General features: G+C 40.5%; 1 protein-coding gene across 3 annotated transcripts in view; it reads left to right on the forward strand.

Moving 5' to 3' along the window:
* The window catches only part of LOC142103527 (uncharacterized), a 66,500-nt gene extending 44,329 nt beyond the window's left edge, over positions 1 to 22,171 (forward strand). For 2 of the 3 annotated variants that reach the window (XM_075187570.1, XM_075187569.1), the window contains exons 7-12: positions 6,412 to 6,720; positions 8,689 to 8,991; positions 11,501 to 11,806; positions 16,381 to 16,698; positions 20,896 to 20,943; positions 21,435 to 22,171. In XM_075187570.1, the coding sequence (XP_075043671.1) occupies positions 6,412 to 6,720; positions 8,689 to 8,991; positions 11,501 to 11,806; positions 16,381 to 16,698; positions 20,896 to 20,943; positions 21,435 to 21,742 (1,592 nt within the window). In that variant the 3' untranslated portion in view covers positions 21,743 to 22,171. Of the gene's footprint in view, positions 1 to 6,411; positions 6,721 to 8,688; positions 8,992 to 11,500; positions 11,807 to 14,339; positions 15,218 to 16,380; positions 16,699 to 20,895; positions 20,944 to 21,434 lie in introns of those variants that run through there. The other variant, XM_075187571.1, reaches the window with a different exon arrangement.
* Positions 22,172 to 22,916: the final 745 nt, after the last annotated feature.

The following is a 22,916-nucleotide window of genomic DNA, read 5'->3' on the forward strand; positions in this document are numbered from 1 at the left end:
AATGGGATAACAATGCTGCAGAACACGACTGCTACCAGGTACAGAGATGATATTCTTGTTTCTGGAGGTACACGTCAAGGTATTCCAGTGTCTGAATAGTGACAGAAATCTGATATTGAATAAGGACGACTGTCTGTTACACCAAAAAAACCCTCAAACTCTTTGGTCACATTTCCTCTCAGGGGGGGGGCTGATCCACATTAAGTTCAAAAAACTTATGGACAAAGCCAGGGCCGTAACTAGGGCTGTGCGACAGGGGCGACCACCCAGGGCGCAACTCTGAAGGGGGGCGCATTTTAGGAATATTTTAGGTTAATTTGGTTAAAATTGAGGGTTAGGGGTGCGGCATTTGCCTTTCTCGCCCAGGGCGCTAGAATTCTAAGTTACGGCTCTGGACAAAGCTAATACAGCAGGAGAAATCAGGTACTTTCTCAGAATTACTGACTAGGACTCCCAGTTTATTCCAAATCCTGCAAGTTTGATTGTCGCGCTTGAACAACTCAAAAAGAAGAATGCCTGTTTTACATGGAATTCACACAATCACAAGCATTCAATAGTCAGATCAAAAGACGTATGAAGGACTGTGTTACTGACTACTGTGTGATATATTACATCTCCTCTTATTACTGACTGTACTGTGTGATATATTACAGCTTCTCTTATTACTGACTGTACTGTGTGATATATTACAGCTCCTCTTATTACTGACTGTACTGTGTGATATATTACAGCTCCTCTTATTACTGACTGTACTGTGTGATATATTACAGCTCCTCTTATTCTTACTGACTGTACTGTGTGATATATTACAGCTCCTCTTATTCTTACTGACTGTACTGTGTGATATATTACATCTCCTCTTATTACTGACTGTACTGTGTGATATATTACAGCTCCTCTTATTACTGACTGTACTGTGTGATATATTACAGCTCCTCTTATTACTGACTGTACTGTGTGATATATTACAGCTCCTCTTATTACTGACTGTACTGTGTGATATATTACAGCTTCTCTTATTACTGACTGTACTGTGTGATATATTACAGCTCCTCTTATTACTGACTGTACTGTGTGATATATTACAGCTTCTCTTATTACTGACTGTACTGTGTGATATATTACAGCTCCTCTTATTACTGACTGTACTGTGTGATATATTACAGCTTCTCTTATTACTGACTGTACTGTGTGATATATTACAGCTCCTCTTATTACTGACTGTACTGTGTGATATATTACAGCTCCTCTTATTACTGACTGTACTGTGTGATATATTACAGCTCCTCTTATTATTACTGACTGTACTGTGTGATATATTACAGCTCCTCTTATTCTTACTGACTGTACTGTGTGATATATTACATCTCCTCTTATTACTGACTGTACTGTGTGATATATTACAGCTCCTCTTATTACTGACTGTACTGTGTGATATATTACAGCTCCTCTTATTACTGACTGTACTGTGTGATATATTACAGCTCCTCTTATTACTGACTGTACTGTGTGATATATTACAGCTCCTCTTATTATTACTGACTGTACTGTGTGATATATTACAGCTCCTCTTATTACTGACTGTACTGTGTGATATATTACAGCTTCTCTTATTACTGACTGTACTGTGTGATATATTACAGCTCCTCTTATTACTGACTGTACTGTGTGATATATTACAGCTTCTCTTATTACTGACTGTACTGTGTGATATATTACAGCTCCTCTTATTACTGACTGTACTGTGTGATATATTACAGCTCCTCTTATTACTGACTGTACTGTGTGATATATTACAGCTCCTCTTATTATTACTGACTGTACTGTGTGATATATTACAGCTCCTCTTATTCTTACTGACTGTACTGTGTGATATATTACATCTCCTCTTATTACTGACTGTACTGTGTGATATATTACAGCTCCTCTTATTACTGACTGTACTGTGTGATATATTACAGCTCCTCTTATTACTGACTGTACTGTGTGATATATTACAGCTCCTCTTATTACTGACTGTACTGTGTGATATATTACAGCTCCTCTTATTATTACTGACTGTACTGTGTGATATATTACAGCTCCTCTTATTACTGACTGTACTGTGTGATATATTACAGCTCCTCTTATTCTTACTGACTGTACTGTGTGATATATTACAGCTCCTCTTATTCTTACTGACTGTACTGTATGATATATTACAGCTCCTCTTATTACTGACTGTACTGTGTGATATATTACATCTCCTCTTATTATTACTGACTGTACTGTGATATATTACAGCTCCTCTTATTACTGACTGTACTGTGTGATATATTACATCTCCTCTTATTATTACTGACTGTACTGTGTGATATATTACAGCTCCTCTTATTACTGACTGTACTGTGTGATATATTACATCTCCTCTTATTATTACTGACTGTACTGTGTGATATATTACAGCTCCTCTTATTACTGACTGTACTGTGTGATATATTACAGCTCCTCTTATTACTGACTGTACTGTGTGATATATTACAGCTCCTCTTATTCTTACTGACTGTACTGTATGATATATTACAGCTCCTCTTATTACTGACTGTACTGTGTGATATATTACAGCTCCTCTTATTCTTACTGACTGTACTGTGTGATATATTACATCTCCTCTTATTACTGACTGTACTGTGTGATATATTACAGCTCCTCTTATTACTGACTGTACTGTGTGATATATTACAGCTCCTCTTATTACTGACTGTACTGTGTGATATATTACAGCTCCTCTTATTACTGACTGTACTGTGTCATATATTACAGCTCCTCTTATTCTTACTGACTGTACTGTGTGATATATTACATCTCCTCTTATTACTGACTGTACTGTGTCATATATTACAGCTCCTCTTATTCTTACTGACTGTACTGTGTGATATATTACATCTCCTCTTATTACTGACTGTACTGTGTCATATATTACAGCTCCTCTTATTATTACTGACTGTACTGTGTGATATATTACATCTCCTCTTATTACTGACTGTACTGTGTGATGTATTACAGCTCCTCTTATTATTACTGACTGTACTGTGTGATATATTACAGCTCCTTTTATTCTTACTGACTGTACTGTGTGATATATTACAGCTCCTCTTATTACTGACTGTACTGTGTGATATATTACAGCTCCTCTTATTACTGACTGTACTGTGTGATATATTACAGCTTCTCTTATTACTGACTGTACTGTGTGATATATTACAGCTCCTCTTATTACTGACTGTACTGTGTGATATATTACAGCTTCTCTTATTACTGACTGTACTGTGTGATATATTACAGCTCCTCTTATTACTGACTGTACTGTGTGATATATTACAGCTCCTCTTATTACTGACTGTACTGTGTGATATATTACAGCTCCTCTTATTATTACTGACTGTACTGTGTGATATATTACAGCTCCTCTTATTCTTACTGACTGTACTGTGTGATATATTACATCTCCTCTTATTACTGACTGTACTGTGTGATATATTACAGCTCCTCTTATTACTGACTGTACTGTGTGATATATTACAGCTCCTCTTATTACTGACTGTACTGTGTGATATATTACAGCTCCTCTTATTACTGACTGTACTGTGTGATATATTACAGCTCCTCTTATTATTACTGACTGTACTGTGTGATATATTACAGCTCCTCTTATTACTGACTGTACTGTGTGATATATTACAGCTTCTCTTATTACTGACTGTACTGTGTGATATATTACAGCTCCTCTTATTACTGACTGTACTGTGTGATATATTACAGCTTCTCTTATTACTGACTGTACTGTGTGATATATTACAGCTCCTCTTATTACTGACTGTACTGTGTGATATATTACAGCTCCTCTTATTACTGACTGTACTGTGTGATATATTACAGCTCCTCTTATTATTACTGACTGTACTGTGTGATATATTACAGCTCCTCTTATTCTTACTGACTGTACTGTGTGATATATTACATCTCCTCTTATTACTGACTGTACTGTGTGATATATTACAGCTCCTCTTATTACTGACTGTACTGTGTGATATATTACAGCTCCTCTTATTACTGACTGTACTGTGTGATATATTACAGCTCCTCTTATTACTGACTGTACTGTGTGATATATTACAGCTCCTCTTATTATTACTGACTGTACTGTGTGATATATTACAGCTCCTCTTATTACTGACTGTACTGTGTGATATATTACAGCTCCTCTTATTCTTACTGACTGTACTGTGTGATATATTACAGCTCCTCTTATTCTTACTGACTGTACTGTATGATATATTACAGCTCCTCTTATTACTGACTGTACTGTGTGATATATTACATCTCCTCTTATTATTACTGACTGTACTGTGATATATTACAGCTCCTCTTATTACTGACTGTACTGTGTGATATATTACATCTCCTCTTATTATTACTGACTGTACTGTGTGATATATTACAGCTCCTCTTATTACTGACTGTACTGTGTGATATATTACATCTCCTCTTATTATTACTGACTGTACTGTGTGATATATTACAGCTCCTCTTATTACTGACTGTACTGTGTGATATATTACAGCTCCTCTTATTACTGACTGTACTGTGTGATATATTACAGCTCCTCTTATTCTTACTGACTGTACTGTATGATATATTACAGCTCCTCTTATTACTGACTGTACTGTGTGATATATTACAGCTCCTCTTATTCTTACTGACTGTACTGTGTGATATATTACATCTCCTCTTATTACTGACTGTACTGTGTGATATATTACAGCTCCTCTTATTACTGACTGTACTGTGTGATATATTACAGCTCCTCTTATTACTGACTGTACTGTGTGATATATTACAGCTCCTCTTATTACTGACTGTACTGTGTCATATATTACAGCTCCTCTTATTCTTACTGACTGTACTGTGTGATATATTACATCTCCTCTTATTACTGACTGTACTGTGTCATATATTACAGCTCCTCTTATTCTTACTGACTGTACTGTGTGATATATTACATCTCCTCTTATTACTGACTGTACTGTGTCATATATTACAGCTCCTCTTATTATTACTGACTGTACTGTGTGATATATTACATCTCCTCTTATTACTGACTGTACTGTGTGATGTATTACAGCTCCTCTTATTATTACTGACTGTACTGTGTGATATATTACAGCTCCTTTTATTCTTACTGACTGTACTGTGTGATATATTACAGCTCCTCTTATTACTGACTGTACTGTGTGATATATTACAGCTCCTCTTATTCTTACTGACTGTACTGTGTGATATATTACAGCTCCTCTTATTCTTACTGACTGTACTGTGTGATATATTACAGCTCCTCTTATTCTTACTGACTGTACTGTGTGATATAGTACATCTCCTCTTATTACTGACTGTACTGTGTGATATATTACATCTCCTCTTATTCTTACTGACTGTACTGTGTGATATATTACAGCTCCTCTTATTACTGACTGTACTGTGTGATATATTACATCTCCTCTTATTACTGACTGTACTGTGTGATATATTACAGCTCCTCTTATTACTGACTGTACTGTGTGATATATTACAGCTCCTCTTATTATTACTGACTGTACTGTGTGATATATTACAGCTCCTCTTATTACTGACTGTACTGTGTGATATATTACAGCTCCTCTTATTATTACTGACTGTACTGTGTGATATATTACAGCTCCTCTTATTACTGACTGTACTGTGTGATATATTACAGCTCCTCTTATTACTGACTGTACTGTGTGATATATTACAGCTCCTCTTATTACTGACTGTACTGTGTGATATATTACAGCTCCTCTTATTCTTACTGACTGTACTGTGATATATTACAGCTCATCTTATTACTGACTGTACTGTGATATATTACAGCTCCTCTTATTACTGACTGTACTGTGATATATTACAGCTCCTCTTATTATTACTGATTGTACTGTGTGATATATTACAGCTCCTCTTATTATTACTGATTGTACTGTGTGATATATTACAGCTCCTCTTATTATTACTGACTGTACTGTGTGATATATTACAGCTCCTCTTATTACTGACTGTACTGTGTGATATATTACAGCTCCTCTTATTACTGACTGTACTGTGTGATATATTACATCTCCTCTTATTACTGACTGTACTGTGTGATATATTACAGCTCCTCTTATTACTGACTGTACTGTGTGATATATTACAGCTCCTCTTATTATTACTGACTGTACTGTGTGATATATTACAGCTTCTCTTATTACTGACTTACTGTGTGATATATTACATCTCCTCTTATTATTACTGATTGTACTGTGTGATATATTACAGCTCCTCTTATTATTACTGATTGTACTGTGTGATATATTACAGCTCGCCCTGTGATGGATCCAATACAGAGGACACAGAACACTCTCTATGTCGGGGACCAGATGGATCTGTTTTGTAGAATTCATTCATTTTATCCAGAACAGATACAAGTTACATGGTACAAGGAAGACGGGACCCAATTACCCTCCCGCACCAGTGACCCCCTCTGTGAAGGAAGTAATCTGTGTTATGTCACTAGCACTATGAAATTCCGCCCGAAAATAAAGGACGTGGGGAAGATATTCAGATGTGAAGTTGTACATGACAGCCTTGTAGAACCTAAAAGTGTCAGGTGGAGATTGACTGACCTGAGTAAGTAAATGATGGTTCTGTGTATAAACATATGTTGCTAAGAAGAGAATGACCCTGTGTTTGGGTAACTATGACCACATATAACTTTGTTTATTTACATTGTAGCTGGGATTGGGAGATCCATAGGAACTATTAGTAAGTTCACAGCTTGATGTATAATTCACCTAAACCTGAATTCTCTGAGTAATTCTCAGTCCCACAGGTTATCTGTTATCAGGAGTTTGGGTTTTGTGGCTGATCCCCCCAATGTCCTGCCCGTCACCGCTGCTCCGTTACCTCGTCAGTGGAATAAGACTAGGTCGGTAGGAGCGAGGGATCTGCTGCTGACATCATTCTTCTCCCTGCTGCCGACCTGGTGCAGGAAAAAGTGGGACAACTTGGAGCATGCGCAGTGCTTCAACAGGCCTCATGAATAGAGTGTCTGACCTCAACTGCGTAACCTTATGGGATCAGATTTTCATTAATAAAATACTAAGGAAGTGCAGGTTTATAAATAACTGCGCTAATTGTTCTGCCTCCTTAAGAAGAGCTGTAAACATGCTGGGGAACTTTATGAAAATTGGCGCAAAGGAACAAGTCATTGTTGCCTATAGCAGCCAAAATCATGTTTGCGTTAATGTTTTAAACTGAATTTGAGCAAGTTAAATGTATAAATTTTGTGCCATAAACAGATGCGCCTGAAACCACAATCTTCCCACATTGGAGTGACAGTTTTGGATGAGAAGGGGTGTCCTGAAGTCTAGACCCATAGTTTCAATGTCCTGCCACCCCTATCTCCTCACTGTGCTGCTGAGGACCCGGCTCCTTCCACTATATAACTCTGTCTGTGGCTTCCTGCTGCCTCCATTCCTTTCCTTACATCATGTTGCTGCCCCTGTCACATCACAGGGATCCTCACTCACAAAAATGAACAGGTCACTGTCTCCTGAAAGATCAGCACATTTGTCTCCTGAAATACTATGTGCTGCTGAGAGTGATATAATTATCACCTGCTTTTTCTATCCCCACCTACTTCAAAACTGTGGACACGTGTTTTAATGTAGTAATACATGTAAATATTAAATGCGTGGGCACTACGCGTCAGAAGTGTAGAAGCCTATTTTTAAATGTTTTTTATAGGCATTTTAAATAAAATGTGTATATATATATATGTTTATTAAAACAATAATGCCTGCTGTTATCTCTGGCTGGTGGTCCAGTGGGGGCTGCATGGCAGGCCTGGTGTCACCCCCGTCGGCAGCCTAAGTCCAGTGGCTGCTGGAGTGGCTTTTAGTAGTGTCTCCTGATTCAAACCCAGCATGCAATGAGCCATCTTGGAGCTCAGTGAGCTCCAGGCACAGCAGCCTGAGGACTGCTGCCCTGGTATCTGGCTTCCCTCTCCCTGGAGCCAAATTCGGCTACAGGGGAATCCAGACCCCGGGGAAAGGTCTCTGAAAGTATTTTTAGGAGGGAGATTTAAAAGTGAAAAACCCCTCCAGGCTGATTGAGGTTATGTGTCTAAATCTGTATAACTGTTTTATTTCTGTTGTATTCCTGATGATCACTTGTACCTTTGACTAGTGAGTAACAGTCCTTATAGGGACCCTTTAAGAGTAATAAATCATAAAGATTCTTTCTGATGCTGATTGCCTGCTGTAACCTGTGACCAAAAGAAAGGAGCTTACACTCTAATCTGGTATCAGGTCTTACCTGCCTCCAGCGTTCCTTGTGTTATATCCTGAACTCTATTACTGCTCCTTTGGTATTTGACTCAACTTGTTCCTTGACCAATCTTCTAGATTGTGACTTATTGATACTGTTCTCCTGGTTTGACCTCGGCTCTGTTCTTCCTGATTGGTCTTGACCCAGCTTGTTTGACCATTCTCACCACTCCATACTGTACTGTATATAACACCGCTGTTACTCTATATTACACTGTTACTGACTCCATACTGTACTGCATATAACACCACTGTTACTCTGTTACAGTTTCTACACCCACTATAAGTGATATAAGGTGTGACCCTAAAGATCCTGAGATTGGGGAACCAGTGACGTTATTCTCTACGGTCAGAGACATGTACCCAAAAGATTGTGCAGTTCAGTGGTATAAAGATTTGGAGAGGTTGCAACATACAGACCACATCCAACAGGACCCAGAATCTGGAATGTTCTCTGGAACCACAGAGCTGACGCTCACACCGAATATTGGCGATCATGGGGTTGATTTCCATATGGAGATTACTCATGATGCGACGACCATTAAAAAAACATTTAATCTGAAGCTGAAGGGTAATTGTCTGATTTCTTTGCAAGAAAAATAATGTATAAGTGTAATAGTCCCATTTGTATAATCTACTCACCATTATGCATAACTGTGAGGACCACACGGCCTAGTGGGTTCTTGGAAATCACCTAGGCAGATTGTCGCAACCAAAAGCAAAATGCAGCTTATTCCATAGATGGCGATAGAGACATGTGGATATAGTCACCAGACAGATGTAGGATTCTTTGCAGTTACAGTAGACACATGTGTCGGATGCACAGTTCTAAGTCACCAGTCCACAAACACACTTCAGTGCTCCCAAACATAGGTCTTATCCCCTTCTATATTCATATGCTGGTGGAGCTAGTGGTGGGCAGATTAATGACACAAGCCAAATTGTGATAGGTGGGAAAATTATAATGCTTCACCCAGTGTGTCCACCACCATGGTGGTAGAGGACTATTGGCTCCCTGTGCAGAAGGTGCCCAGGGGTCTAATTCAGGGTACTGTATAACAATGACCTTGTTGGCTAAACATGAAAATTTTGATAGTATTATATCTGCATACGCTAATTGTTTAACCCAGACATCTTGTTATCTCTTATCCCTGATTGCACACTCCATCTGGTGACATGTAAGAATAACTTGTCTAATTTATATAAAAATTAACATAAATACCTGCGGCATACAATAACATATAATAACAATAACATATGTTAACCAACGCAGAGAAACAATAATCTGTAAGGCAGCCAGACAAAGACAGTCAGAGAACGGTTTGGGCTTTATGCAGTGTTGGATGAGACACAGCACTGTACCCAGTGAGGCAGGAAATTGGTGCAGTGAGTAAGAGCGAGTAGTTATACTGGTCCCAGGTCAGATCGGGGGTAAGAGGAATAGAGGGGAAGCGCTGGCTGGAGTCAGATTAGATCAGGGTAATGGTGGATACAGATGCTGTGAGGTGGGGAAATGATCCAGTATGTAACAGACCAGTGATTCTTACTCCCTGTGACTGGGGGCTTCCATCTATTGTACCTGAGACCTCAGCAAGAGAAGTTATATAGGGATAGACGTTCTAGATATATCTACTATATATATATGTGACTGATGTTTGTACAAATCTCTCAGCGATAGTGTGTTCTACATACCATCATCACCATTTATATAGCGCCACTGATTCTGCAGCGCTGTACAGAGAACACATTCACATCAGTCCCTGCCCCATTGTAGCTTACAGTCTAAATTCCCTAACACACAGAGAGAGAGAGAGACTAGGGTCAATTTTGATAGCAGCCAAATAACCCACTAGTATGTTTTTGGAGTGCGGGAGGAAACCGAAGCACCCGGAGAAAACTCACACAAACACAGGGAGAACATACAAACTCCACACAGATAAGGCCATGGTAGGGAATTGAACTCATGACCCCAGAGCTGTGAGGGAGAAGTGCTAACCACTTAGCCACCGTGCTACCCCAATGGAATGGAGTCTTGCTTTTGTTCTCCCCACCCCCCCACCTCACCCCTGACGGTGACAAGTCAGACATCCTAAATTCTGACTGTGCAGATCCAGGGGGATATAAAACAGACCCCTAGTGAGGCAGCTGTCAAATGACCTACCCATAGCGTTATCACCCCTCCCCTCAGTATGGCAATTACCACTATTTACTAATTGTAGCTACTGTTACCATCTCCTGTACGGAAGCATCCGATACATTCCTACATCCAGTCAGTGAATCTGCCGCCTCCTTGTGTCGGTTATTCCACAGACTGACCACCCACATGATGAAGACCCCCCTTTATTTATGGTAAACACGTCTGTCCCCCGGTCTCAGTAGGCGTCCCTCTGTCACTGGGTATGATAATGTTTTTTAGACAAATCTTTATATTGACCTTGAATATATTTATTTTTACATATCATGTTACATTTGCAAAATAGATTCTTAGAAATGATCTAATTTCCCTAATTATTATAATTTAACTCTCAGTCCATTTATTAATACAGTAATTTGATCTGATCACTGAAGTTCTCCTATATCTGTCTTGTAGACAGGTGCCCAAATCTAACCCACATATTCAAGATTCATTATAGGTGATCAATTACGTAATGGTATAATGTGATATATTCCCCTATTCACGGATCGCTGGTGTCACGTCACATTCTCTATGTCACTAGTGATTGGCGCTGCCTAACCTGGGGGTGTAATTTACTGGGAATCTGATTTTTACCAGGGAAGTGATAGACTTCTGTTTGGGGAACCCACAGGTTGTGGCCCCAGGATAGTCTAGCTAGGAAGCTCCTGATGGGCAGGGAATGGTCATATACAAGCCGAGGTTGGGGTTGGCAGCTCAGGGGCAAAATCATAATTCTAGTCCAAGGTCAGAGGCAGGAAGCACAAACAATCTAGAAAATAGATAATCTCCATCACAGGGTATAATAGGTAAATATCAGCTTTATGCCTCTACATGCAGAGCTTTCAATATTTATGTTGACTTATAAATGTGATTGTGTAATGATCACTGAATCAATTTTTTTCAGTCTCCTCGGGGATACCGATACTTAGTAAAATCACTAGTGACCCTAATAATCCCAGCTATGGGAGACCGCTGACCCTTCGCTGCAATGTGATTGGCTGTAGACGTGAAGATATAACGGTGGACTGGTTAGAGAATGATAAACAGCTGGAGAGACACCTGGCGACAGTCACTGTAGAGAAGGAGTCATTATCCTGTGTACTGAATATAACACCAACAGCTGAGGACTATGGGAAGCACTATACCTGCAGTGTGACACACAAGGATATTGCAGAACCAGTCAGGAAACAGATCTATTTAACATTCCCAGGTAAGAAACTATGTTTAACAGTAGATTTTAAAAGTGTGTAGAACAACGTTTTGCAAGGAAAATCAGTCTAACCATTGTATTCATAGATTGTAGGGGTGAGAGTCTAGTTAGGGGAAGATCAGGAAGAAGAATATTGCAATAGTCAATGCAACAGTGTCTTGTGTGACTTATGTGTGTGTTCTGGAAGTGTTTCCTAGATGTATATAACAGGAATTAGATATAGATTTGATGTGGGGAGCATAGGGCAGTTCGGAGTTAAGAATGACACCTAAGCAGCCAACTTGAGCTGTAAGGCTTATTGTTGTGTTGGCAACAGAAAAGTCAAGTTAGTAATAAAAAATAAGACTTGCACTTACAGAGCCACAAGTAGTATAGACATGTAATGGGTTAACCCTCTAAGCTACATGTTTTAGAGATGAGCTCCTTCTATAGACAATTGGCCCAGTGTTACAACGGTAATTTATATAGAGTATACAAAGGTGTTACAATATTTTGTACGGCTGGTCTACAACTGTTAACTCTTTCTCACTGCTCACTGTCTGCTTGACCCTTTATAATTGGGCTTCCGCCATCTCCACTTCACCGAGACTTCCCTTACCAAGATGGAAAATTATCTGCTCTTGGCTGCAATTCCTCAATAGACACCCCTCCAATCCTCTACATAATAAGTTCCTATGCAGCTCAGAACTTTCAAACAGTATGTTGTGTAATATGAAGCCTCCTTAAAACCAAAATCCATTCATTCACCTTTAACAGATAACAATTGTGCAACTATCAATGACTAAAACAACCCCTTCTTGGGAATAGCAGTTCTTCCTGCCAGAAATCTGAAAAGCGAGGGTGGATTGTGAGAGATCTTTCTAGAGGTCCCGGGTACTCCTGTCCTCCTTTATTTCTGGCAGGTGAAAAAGAAATGGTGGAATGTTAGCGCACTCTGCCTAAACCAACCAACGTGTTTCGACTTAATAGAAAAGTCTGTTTTAAGACTTTAAATATTTAATTATGAAAAAAGATTTAAATGTGCCTCAGGTGGTTTGGGACTGGAAATGAGCAGTTTGTTACTATTTCATGTTGGAACTTATCAATCCTGTCCTTAAAGTAGAACACAAAATATTAGGTATTGGTGTTGCAAAGCAGTTGGTGTGGGAGATTGGGGAAAAGATTTAAATATATTAGGTGCTTGGGGTAATAAGCCTCAATGGAGATGAGATGGGAGATCTATTTGGTTGACACTGTCCAGAGCATGTAGGAGTGGTAAATAGCAGTATACTTAAGTGATAAGAAGTATGAAACTATCGCCAATGACGTTCTACCTTGTGACAGGGTTTTTCGAGGCAGTGTTTTTCTGCGCTATTGCTGATAATGTGATTGACCCTGAGAGGTAAGCATAGCTGGAGCAACTTGATCAAGAAGCGTTGATAGCATTTGAATGAGAAGCGGTGCTGCAACTACACCCCACCAATTATACCCCCCCTACAATGACCGTATTATGAGGCTATATCTTAAGAATCAGATGCCACATGGACAGCAAAGTGACACAAGTGCTGAGAGATAGATACAAATCTGGCTATTATATGTTCATAAAATTTGCATCGTTGATCGATCGGACTAGTGTAGGCTAGTGAGTTGTGATATGTGACTGCTGCCTGGGATAATGAAGGATCTTCCCATAAAGAGCCATTGAGGGCTGTTGCTGAACTATTTCCTGAGACATTTTCAGCAAAAGTATGTAAAAGCCAGCTCAGTAGGAAGCATCATTAGAGCACAGGAAAAGACCTAACTTGCCACCGCCCATGAGATATCAGCAGGATTCATATGAACACAGATAAGTTTATGGTTTATTTTGCTTTGTTATGTTTATTATTCTTAAATTGAAATGTGAGACATCAAGCTGTGTTATTAAAACCCTGACCTGGACTGTAATATTGCTATTGAGAGGTATTATAGTGCTGTCTGAAGGAAGAGTTTCTTCCAGCCAAATCTGCTGTATTTAAAGTTAACTGCAAGCTCACGCAGTGTGCAAGGGACATAGAGAGAAATCATTTGTCACAAGAATCTGTCTACATTGCATTAGAAGTTTGAATTTATTGTGAAACTGCCTACAATGGTTGCTGAGGAGAGAATTGCAAGTTTAACCCTACCGTTGCCTGGAGAGATCTACTTATTCCATTAGAGGGTTTACTAAGTGAAGATTGTGTTTTTTACACTAGAAATCATTTATAGTGCAGAATTGCTGTTTACACTGAGCTCAGAAGTCACACATGCGTCAAGTCGATTACTTATTTAATCTTGTAGAAGCAAATAAGCTTTATGTGCCAGCTGAAACTTCGCTTAAACCTGTGGATTACAATTTACCTCCATGGGTTCTGTTTATCAAGTGTCCCTAATCTACAGTTATTTCTTCTAAAGCAGAGGTGTCCAATCTCGGTCCTCAAGAGCTAGCAACAGTTCATGTTTTTAGGATTTCTTTAATTATGCACAGGTGTATTAATCTATTTGGCTGGTTCACTAATTATCCCACCTGTTTCTATAGACAGAAATCCTGAAAACATGACCTGTGGGTAGTCCTTGAGGACTGAACTTGGACACCCCTGTTCTAAAGCATCTAACCTGGACAAGCTGGAATAATCCTTGTTGCATCTCTACTGATTTTTGTGTGATAAGTATAATTGCACTGAAAGTATTGTGATTGATTTGTCTAGATAATCTGCTGCTGCTGCAGTATTTAGTGTAATTGAGAGACAACCGGTTGCTAATGGTTAATTAGTATTTATACAGTAAAACCCAATTCACTGAAGCACTATGCCCAAGGTCGAAGTGAGATATATTTATTCAGTGACCTATGTGTTGTAGTGATTTGGAGCCAGTGTAGAAGGGGGTGGAGACACTGGACAGCAGGATCCCTCAGGTAGGGAGCTGGGTCACAGTTAGAAGAAAGGGGGATAGGGTCCAGCGTCAGGGACATTAGTCCTGATCTGACACACCACAGTTTATACTGGGAATTTAGAAGGATATAACATGTTTAATAAGGATAGGATAGGGTTGGGGGGAGGGGTTGTGTAGATATAAAACCTGTTAGAGACCTTCACAGTGGGTGGAGATCTGTGAATATTATGACAGTATAGAGAGTAACTATATAGAAAGAAAGAAACACAAGTAAAGCACTGATTGGGGTTTTGTTATAAACCATTGTACTAAAATACTATTATAAACTGAAAGGGCAGCAAATCAAGGTGTTCCTTATGGGTTATGTTTTCTATCCAGTTTTAATAATGAAATTAGAGGTTCTGGCAAAGGATGCTGATTTATATTTGTTCATTCCCCAAATGCCGGAAGCACCAACTATCGGGGGAGCTCTGCAGGACTAGAATATATATATTAAATGGCTACAAGGGTCTTTTTTTTTTTTTTTTTTAAAGAAAACAGAGTATAAAAAGCATAAATGAAATCCTTAGGAGAAGTCTCACCTTACTTGCCTACTCTCCCGTATTTTCTGTGAGGGATTCCAATCAGATTTCCGGAAGAGCAGACACCCTCCTGGGGAGAGGCGGGGCTTAATGATGCCATTCGCACCACCACACCTCCTTCCGCACCTGTTGTCTGACCTGAAAAGTTGACAACTATGAATTGTGACACCAGCACATTTCCTAATTTACATTTAGTCTGGTCAATAAGGTATGATATGCTTCCGGTCATAAAGGGGTTAAATTGTCATCCAGCTTCCGCTGCCAGCTCTCCCCCTCCTCAGATGTCAGCATTGTCAGTGCACCTTTGTCATATTGCAATGCAGATTCTGCCCCTAAATTGCAGAGGTTGTCCATCGATGGACCCCTTTACGTTGGCCTGTAGAAATTCCAGGCCTAGGACCCTTAGACTTTAATCCTTTAACCTTTTGTTACTGTCATCATTAACTGATTGAGAAATAGTTCTCAATTGATACTTTCAGCAGGACACGTTAATCTAGGTGACAAGAGATCTATTACAAGTTCCTACCTCAAAGGCTTACTGCACCTGCTCCCAATGCAAGAGGCTGCATCTATACATTGAGTCCCCCCCCCCCCCTTTATGACTACACTTTGGGCTAGATTTACTAAGCTGCGGGTTTGAAAAAGTGGGGATGTTGCCTATAGCAACGAATCAGATTCTAGCTTTCATTTATTTAGTACCTTCTACAAAATATCTAGAATCTGATTGGTTGCTATAGGCAACATCACCACTTTGTCAAACCCGCAGCTTAGTAAATCTAGCCCTTTGTCTTCTATCCTTCCATTCTATATCGATGCACACACTTTCCCAGACCTGGTATTCTTGTTTTATGTACCAGATTGTTTTGTCCCACTGTCCTATATTAGCTACCCTAGTGTAATCCCTGTGCTAACAGTTACTTGATAATGTGTTCTTTGTGTCTGATCATATAATATAATAATATTGGAGATGACTCAGATAGATAATTGTGGTATTTTCCCATTTCTACCTTATCTTCCTTTATATACAGGGGGAGGGGGGGGGGGCATTACGACTTTATATATAGCTCATCGCTGGCAACTGATGTATTTTGACATTTTCTGTTGTAGATAAACCACCCTCATTATCGGATATTATTGCCCAGCCAGCGAGACCTGAGGTGGGGAAGGAAACATCACTTACAGCAACAATATCTGGATTCTCACCAAGAGACATTCAAGTCAGGTGGTATAAAGGATTCAGCACATTTCCCAGCAACGCTGTGACCTCATCAGATCTACGGATTGGAGCGGACAGTTTATATACTTGTAATAGTACCCTGAGATTTACTCCTGAGCGCAGTGACCATAACACGTCCATCCGGTGTGAGGTGACGCATACGGTCACTAAGTCAATCCGAGAGAAACATTATAAACTGCGACTCGCAGGTAACAGGATTCTGACTGATAGAAAGATGTAAAAAACATTAAACTATACAAATTCTAATTATTTAGAAATATCAGCATCTTTCTGGGTTGGATGTTTTTATATGTGTGCAATATATAAATTACATATTAGTGTGAGTGTATGATGTGTCTTTGTGAGTGTGTGACGTGTGAATGTCAGGTTTGTGGATAGAGGCTGGGATACAAGTAGGGGAAGATTTAGGTGTTCGACTACTTCTTATCCCATTTAAATTTTTATATTGGTCACTTGGGGTTTATTAGGCTTCTGCGCCTGTAATAGAGTTTATCTAGCCTCGGTATCTGTGCTCCGTCTCGTGTTCCTGTCTGATCGTTATTGACCCTGCTCATGTTTCACCACTCATTTCTCTCTGCTGCCTGCCTCAACCTCCGCTTGTTACTGTTCTTCCTGTCTGCTGCCTGCCTCAACCTCCGCTTGTTACTGTTTTTCCTGTCTGCTGCCTGCCTCAACCTCCGCTTGTTACTGTTCTTCCTGTCTGCTGCCTGCCTCAACCTCCGCTTGTTACTGTTCTTCCTGTCTGCTGCCTGCCTCAACCTCCGCTTGTTACTGTTCTTCCTGCCTGCTGCCTGCCTCAACCTCCGCTTGTTACTGTTCTTCCTGTCTGCTGCCTGCCTCAACCTCCGCTTGTTACTGTTCTTCCTGTCTGCTGCCTGCCTCAACCTTCGCTTGTTACTGTTCTTCCTGTCTGCTGCCTGCCTCAACCTCCGCTTGTTACTGTTCTTCCTGTCTGCTGCCTGCCTCAACCTCCGCTTGTTACTGTTCTTCCTGTCTGCTGCCTGCCTCAACCTCCGCTTGTTACTGTTCTTCCTGTCTGCTGCCTGCCTCAACCTCCGCTTGTTACTGTTCTTCCTGTCTGCTGCCTGACTGACCTCTGCTTGTTACCTTTCCTCCTGTCTGTCACATGTATTGACCTGTGATCTTATGATGTGTATCAACGGCTTGGATGCCTCGATGCGTGTGCTCCCCTCAGGTCCTTGCCAATAGTTGGGGACCTTTTCAGTTAGTGGCCGTGGACATTGTAGGTCCTGACTGTGGCCCTCTTTTTAAGAGGAGACTCTGGATGCAGCCCTCTAGGTTTTCCAGGATTTACTCTGAAAAATTTGGCAATCAGTGAAGGTGCATGAACATTGATTGACTAAGTTGAACAGCGGTCTTCAGCATCTAAGCACTTCCAGTGCATCAGGAACTGCACTCTACTCCAGAATACTGTATTCTAAGTGGCCCACTACCTCCACTGCAGGAAGAGGAACCATCAGTCATCTAAGAAACAGATCCTTCACCACTGGTTTCTGAAGTGACATATGGAACACAGGATGGATCCAAAAGAAAGGTGGACGTCTAGTGTTTACTCGACTGGACTTGTCTTCCTGCTAATTGAGTATGGACTGATGTACCTAAGCCTCAGTTTGAATGAGGGCATCTTTCAGGGCAACCACACTTCATTATCCACTAAGTACACCAGCCCACCAGGTCTCCTCTGGTCCACAAAACTTTTTTGGTTTGCTACCACCTTCTTCAGCTGATCCTGCAGTCTTTTTCACAGTCCTTTAAGTTTCTGCACATGTTTGTCTGCCAAAGGAAACCCTGGACATGACATGTGAAGACGGAATGATCGCCGAAAGGAACATAGTTGACATAGAATGGGGATACCCATGTGTAGTCCTTCACCAGGTTGTTTTATGAGAACTCTGCCCATGCATGCAGTTGTCATCCAATCATCCTGTGCATATGGGACAAAGCACAGCAGGAAGTGTTGGAGGGATAGGTTGGTATGCTCCGTCTGTCCATTCGCTTTAACAGAGTTAAATTCTCAGCCCCTTGCAGACGGCCCTCCAAAACTTTGCCACAAACTTAACCTCTCCATCAGAAACTACCTCCAAGGAAAGTCCAAGCATCCAGAAGTCCTCCTTGGTTGGAGAGTTGGAGTGCTTATGGCTGTGAAGTGAACTTTCTTGGAGAAGCGATTAACTACAACCATCATGGTAGTGTTGTTGGGCAAATCTGTAATGAATTCCATGGACACATTGGTCCATGGCCTTTGTGGAATGGACAGGGCCATTAGGAGCCAGGAAGAAAAATATCTGTGGTACCTTGGTACATGCACAAGTGCATGATTGGATGAAGAAGGCAACAATTTTCCTGACAGTGGTCCACCAAAATTCTCAGAGGATAAAATCGCTAGTCTTCCTGGTACCAGGATGCCCTGCCAATCAGGAGTCATGTCCCCATTGCAGAACCTAAAGCTGGCAGCTGGGTGGAACAAATATCTTTTCGTCCGGTGGCTCATGCACCTTGGTGAGTGCTGCCAATGCAACCTGGATACTGTCCAGCAACCCTGAAGAAGTTGTCACTTCTAAAATCAAGCCTAAGAGGATAAATATTTTGCCCTCCATGATAAATGGCTCGAGAGGGAAATGCCGGGAGAGTGCTGCGGCCTTGACATTGCTGTACCCATGCTGGTATGTTATAATGTTTATGCAGGTTAGGAATAATGCCTTCTCTGCCTGTCGAGATTTCAACCTCTTTGGCCCCCTGAATATACTGTAGGTTCTTGTGGTCCGTGAGGACAGAGAGAGGGAATCTGCCCCCCCTGTAGAAGATGCAACTATTCGGAAAGAGCCAGAATGATGGCCATCAGCTTACAGTTCCCACGTCATAGTTGACCTCGGGAGAGGTGAACCTTTTAAAAAAGAGAGAGCATGGGTAAATGTTGTCCTTGTCCTCAGTCTGAGAGTGCATGGCTCCCACTCCACTCACTGATGCATCCACTTAAAGGGTATTGGGCCGACTGGGGTTGGGATGCTGGAATATGGGTGCTGAGGTGAAGTTTTTTAAGATGTCAAAGTTTCTTGTGCCTGCGGAGACCATGTGTCCTTGGGAGTCCCTTGTTTGGTAAAGGCCAGTGTGACAGGATGGACCTCCTTTGCCACTCTGTCCATGTGTTGCTGGGAACTGGCACCTAGGACCACTTTCTTCTGGTTAACTCTCGCTGCTAGGGTACCCCCTTGCCGGGCACCTGAACTGGTACACCTGACCTATTGCCTTCAGATCAGGATTGCTGTGGATGGTTCCCCCTGGCCTATCACATTGGCCAGAGGTGAAGGTAGAGTGCAGAGCGTTGGTACTGGATTCAGGGTTCCAACCTAAGAACAGCCAAATAATGGAGTTGATTGGACTAATCTGTAGGTCACAGGAATTACAGCATAGGTAAGTAGTTGTCAAAACAGGATCTTGAAGCACTGATGTTTTATTAGTTCATGTAGTCCTAATAAGGACAGATACACGCCCATCTGTGGTGTGGTACTAACGATCCTTCCAGAAGTTACAGATGGTAAGCTTACAATCTATGGGATTGTAAGCATTGGAGCCGGACTTTCTCCAGAGGCACTCTACAGAACGGCAGCACCTTTAAAGGTAGAGAGTGAACTTGGAGTGCCAAGGTAGGGTTTTGGAATGACAGAGGTAAAGTGTGATGGCAGAGGTAGGTATATATGACCTATATAGAAGCTTTGCCACCCCTCTCTCTTACTCCTACTAATTTCTCTCCCTATTTCACCTAGCATCCATTGTCTGCCAACCTTTTAGTCTCCTAAAAGTGTCTCCTATTCCATTCCTCCTCAGTAGTTGATATTTCAGTGCCATTAATACTATATAACCCCAGCATGTCTAACCTGTTGCTTACCTTTCTCTTCTCAATTTGGAACTGTCCCGCTGAAGTTGGGACAGATGGAATGCATACTTTGTGTCATCTGTCATTACTTTCAATACCATTAGTAATATCACTGATAAAGATATTGAAGAGCACAGTACAGATATCTAGGGTCCTCTACTGGTCACCTCTCCCTCCTCTACTCTATGTACTACAACTCTCTGTCATGTCCCTTAACCATCGTCTTATCCATTTAATCAAATGTGAATCCAACCCCGACTTTTTAATTTATATAGCATTCTCAGTGTGAAAGTCTTACTAGAATCTAGGGTTGCTACATCTACAGCTCCATCTTGATTTATTATGGCCACCCATTGAAAAATAAATTATAAAGTGAATCATTATCTGTCAGTCATCTGTCTGCTATAACAGGGCTGTGTCGGTCATTGGGTGAGGAGACTTCCTATGTACTTATATATATTATCATATCTCATGACTGTTGTATTATTAGGAGAACCTGACGCTGTAGATGGAAGCAGGAAAACATCACAGAGTCCAAGTAAGTGATAATGAAAGTAGATTCAACAATTTATTAGTAATCTCTGGGAGAAATCATGAAGATAAATACAGGGAGAATGGACCATATCTATGAACATAAAAATGTGCTGATAACATTATTTATTACATATAAAAATTATATAAAATGTGCTCACCAGGGCCCGGTACATAAGATATGACTGATTAGAGCCATACTATTAACTCACATGTCACCTCAATGCTTCCTGTTTAGTCCTCAAATAACCCTTTATAAGAGAAGACCAGGATATATCTGCGTATGAGGCGGTTATTATATAGGATAATTACTGTGCAGCTGGTAACACAGGTTAGACCCAACTACGGCTAATATCTCCATAATGTCTCCATCTATCTTTATCTGTGTCGTGTTAGGAGTCGGGTGAATGGAGTAGACAACTGAAGTTTTCACAGTTTCTACTATAGATCTACTCAGTCACTGAGTCATTTACTAATGTATTATCCTTTTCTCCACAGGAGATGAAAGGAAATTTGAAATAAGAGGAATTGAGTGCGTGACGGAGAGACCCCGAGTGGGTGAGGAAGTCACACTTAGATGTAACGTTGGAGGATGTGATGAGGACGACTCCATGTTCTCCTGGTATAAAGGAATATTTCCTATTGATGGTGAAATGGAAAACAGAAACCTAGAGGACGGATCTGGCAGCTTCTCCACAATCACTTTCAAAGCAGAGGAATCGGACAGAAATTGTACAATCAGATTTGAGGCGTGTTATAACTATCATACAATTGAGGGAACATTTACTCTGACACTGGTGGAATAGGACAAGATCTGATGTTTATGTGAGGACCAGAATGAGTAATATCTTCCTGTGTACAATGCTCTGTATTAATGATGGAATCTCCTCCTAGTATGGGGATTGGGAATACCCGGCTCAGGAATCATGGGATTGGGAAGGTCCCAGTAATACTTCCCGTCAGAGGATCTACAGCGACCTCCACAGACCGCAGAACAGACCTTATGTTCTACGTCACTTGTATAAATAACAGATCGGTCTCAGTTAATCAGGATATAATACTTGGTTAGGGGACTATCAACAGAAGTAAATGTAGCTGTCGCCCCTTCCCATTTCATGTGATTTCTTAATCCATTTTTGAGCCTATTTTTATGGACCACTTCTTTTGTGGGACAAAAGGAAAATATTTGCTCAGAATAGTTGGAGGACCTAAAATATAATTTATGAAGGTTTAAACTTGATTGAATTGTGACTTTATTCATCCTTATTAAATATGTAATTATGAGAGGAAAGAAAACAATAATATTCTCAAATAGGAGCACTCTTGGATAGAAAAGGACATTATAACATAGGTGTTTAAACCTAATCTTTGCAAACCACCACACATCTGATGGCTTTTCAGACCTGAAAATTCAAACCACTTATGTGGCGATATGTAAACCCCTAAACAACTTGGGGTTTAGGCTAAAAACTGGTAAAACTTGATAAGAAACATCAAGTTTTACTTTGTGATGTGCCTATGCGGAGTGCACAGCGAGGTGTGCTGTGCCCAGATTGATAGGACCGGCGGGAGCCACCTCATCAGGCTCGCTTGTTACATATACATAAAGAAATAAAATGTTATCCCAACGACAATCTACGAAGCATTGGACCTGGTCCTCTAGGGGCAGACTAGAGAGTAGTTGCCCAATGCTGACCAGCACTGGGCCCTTCCTGGTACGACTGGGTACCAGGATAATTCTGCGAGAATACATTGTACGCTCTTATGACACTACAAGTGCCACCATGCACTGATAGCCCATGAGTTTTATTACATTCTGGCTTTTGCAATAATAGTAATTAAACTTGCCCCCATAGTAATAATATAATGTTCCCATATTTATTCTTTATTGCCCCCTTAAAATCACCCACAATAAATACTTTGCTAAATAGTCCTAAAATCTTCCTTCCTTCTTGGTCCGATGTAATCCAATGGGAAGAT

The sequence above is a fragment of the Mixophyes fleayi genome, chromosome 10, assembly GCF_038048845.1.
Source record: "Mixophyes fleayi isolate aMixFle1 chromosome 10, aMixFle1.hap1, whole genome shotgun sequence".
In the NCBI taxonomy this organism is placed as follows: Eukaryota; Metazoa; Chordata; class Amphibia; order Anura; family Limnodynastidae; genus Mixophyes; species Mixophyes fleayi.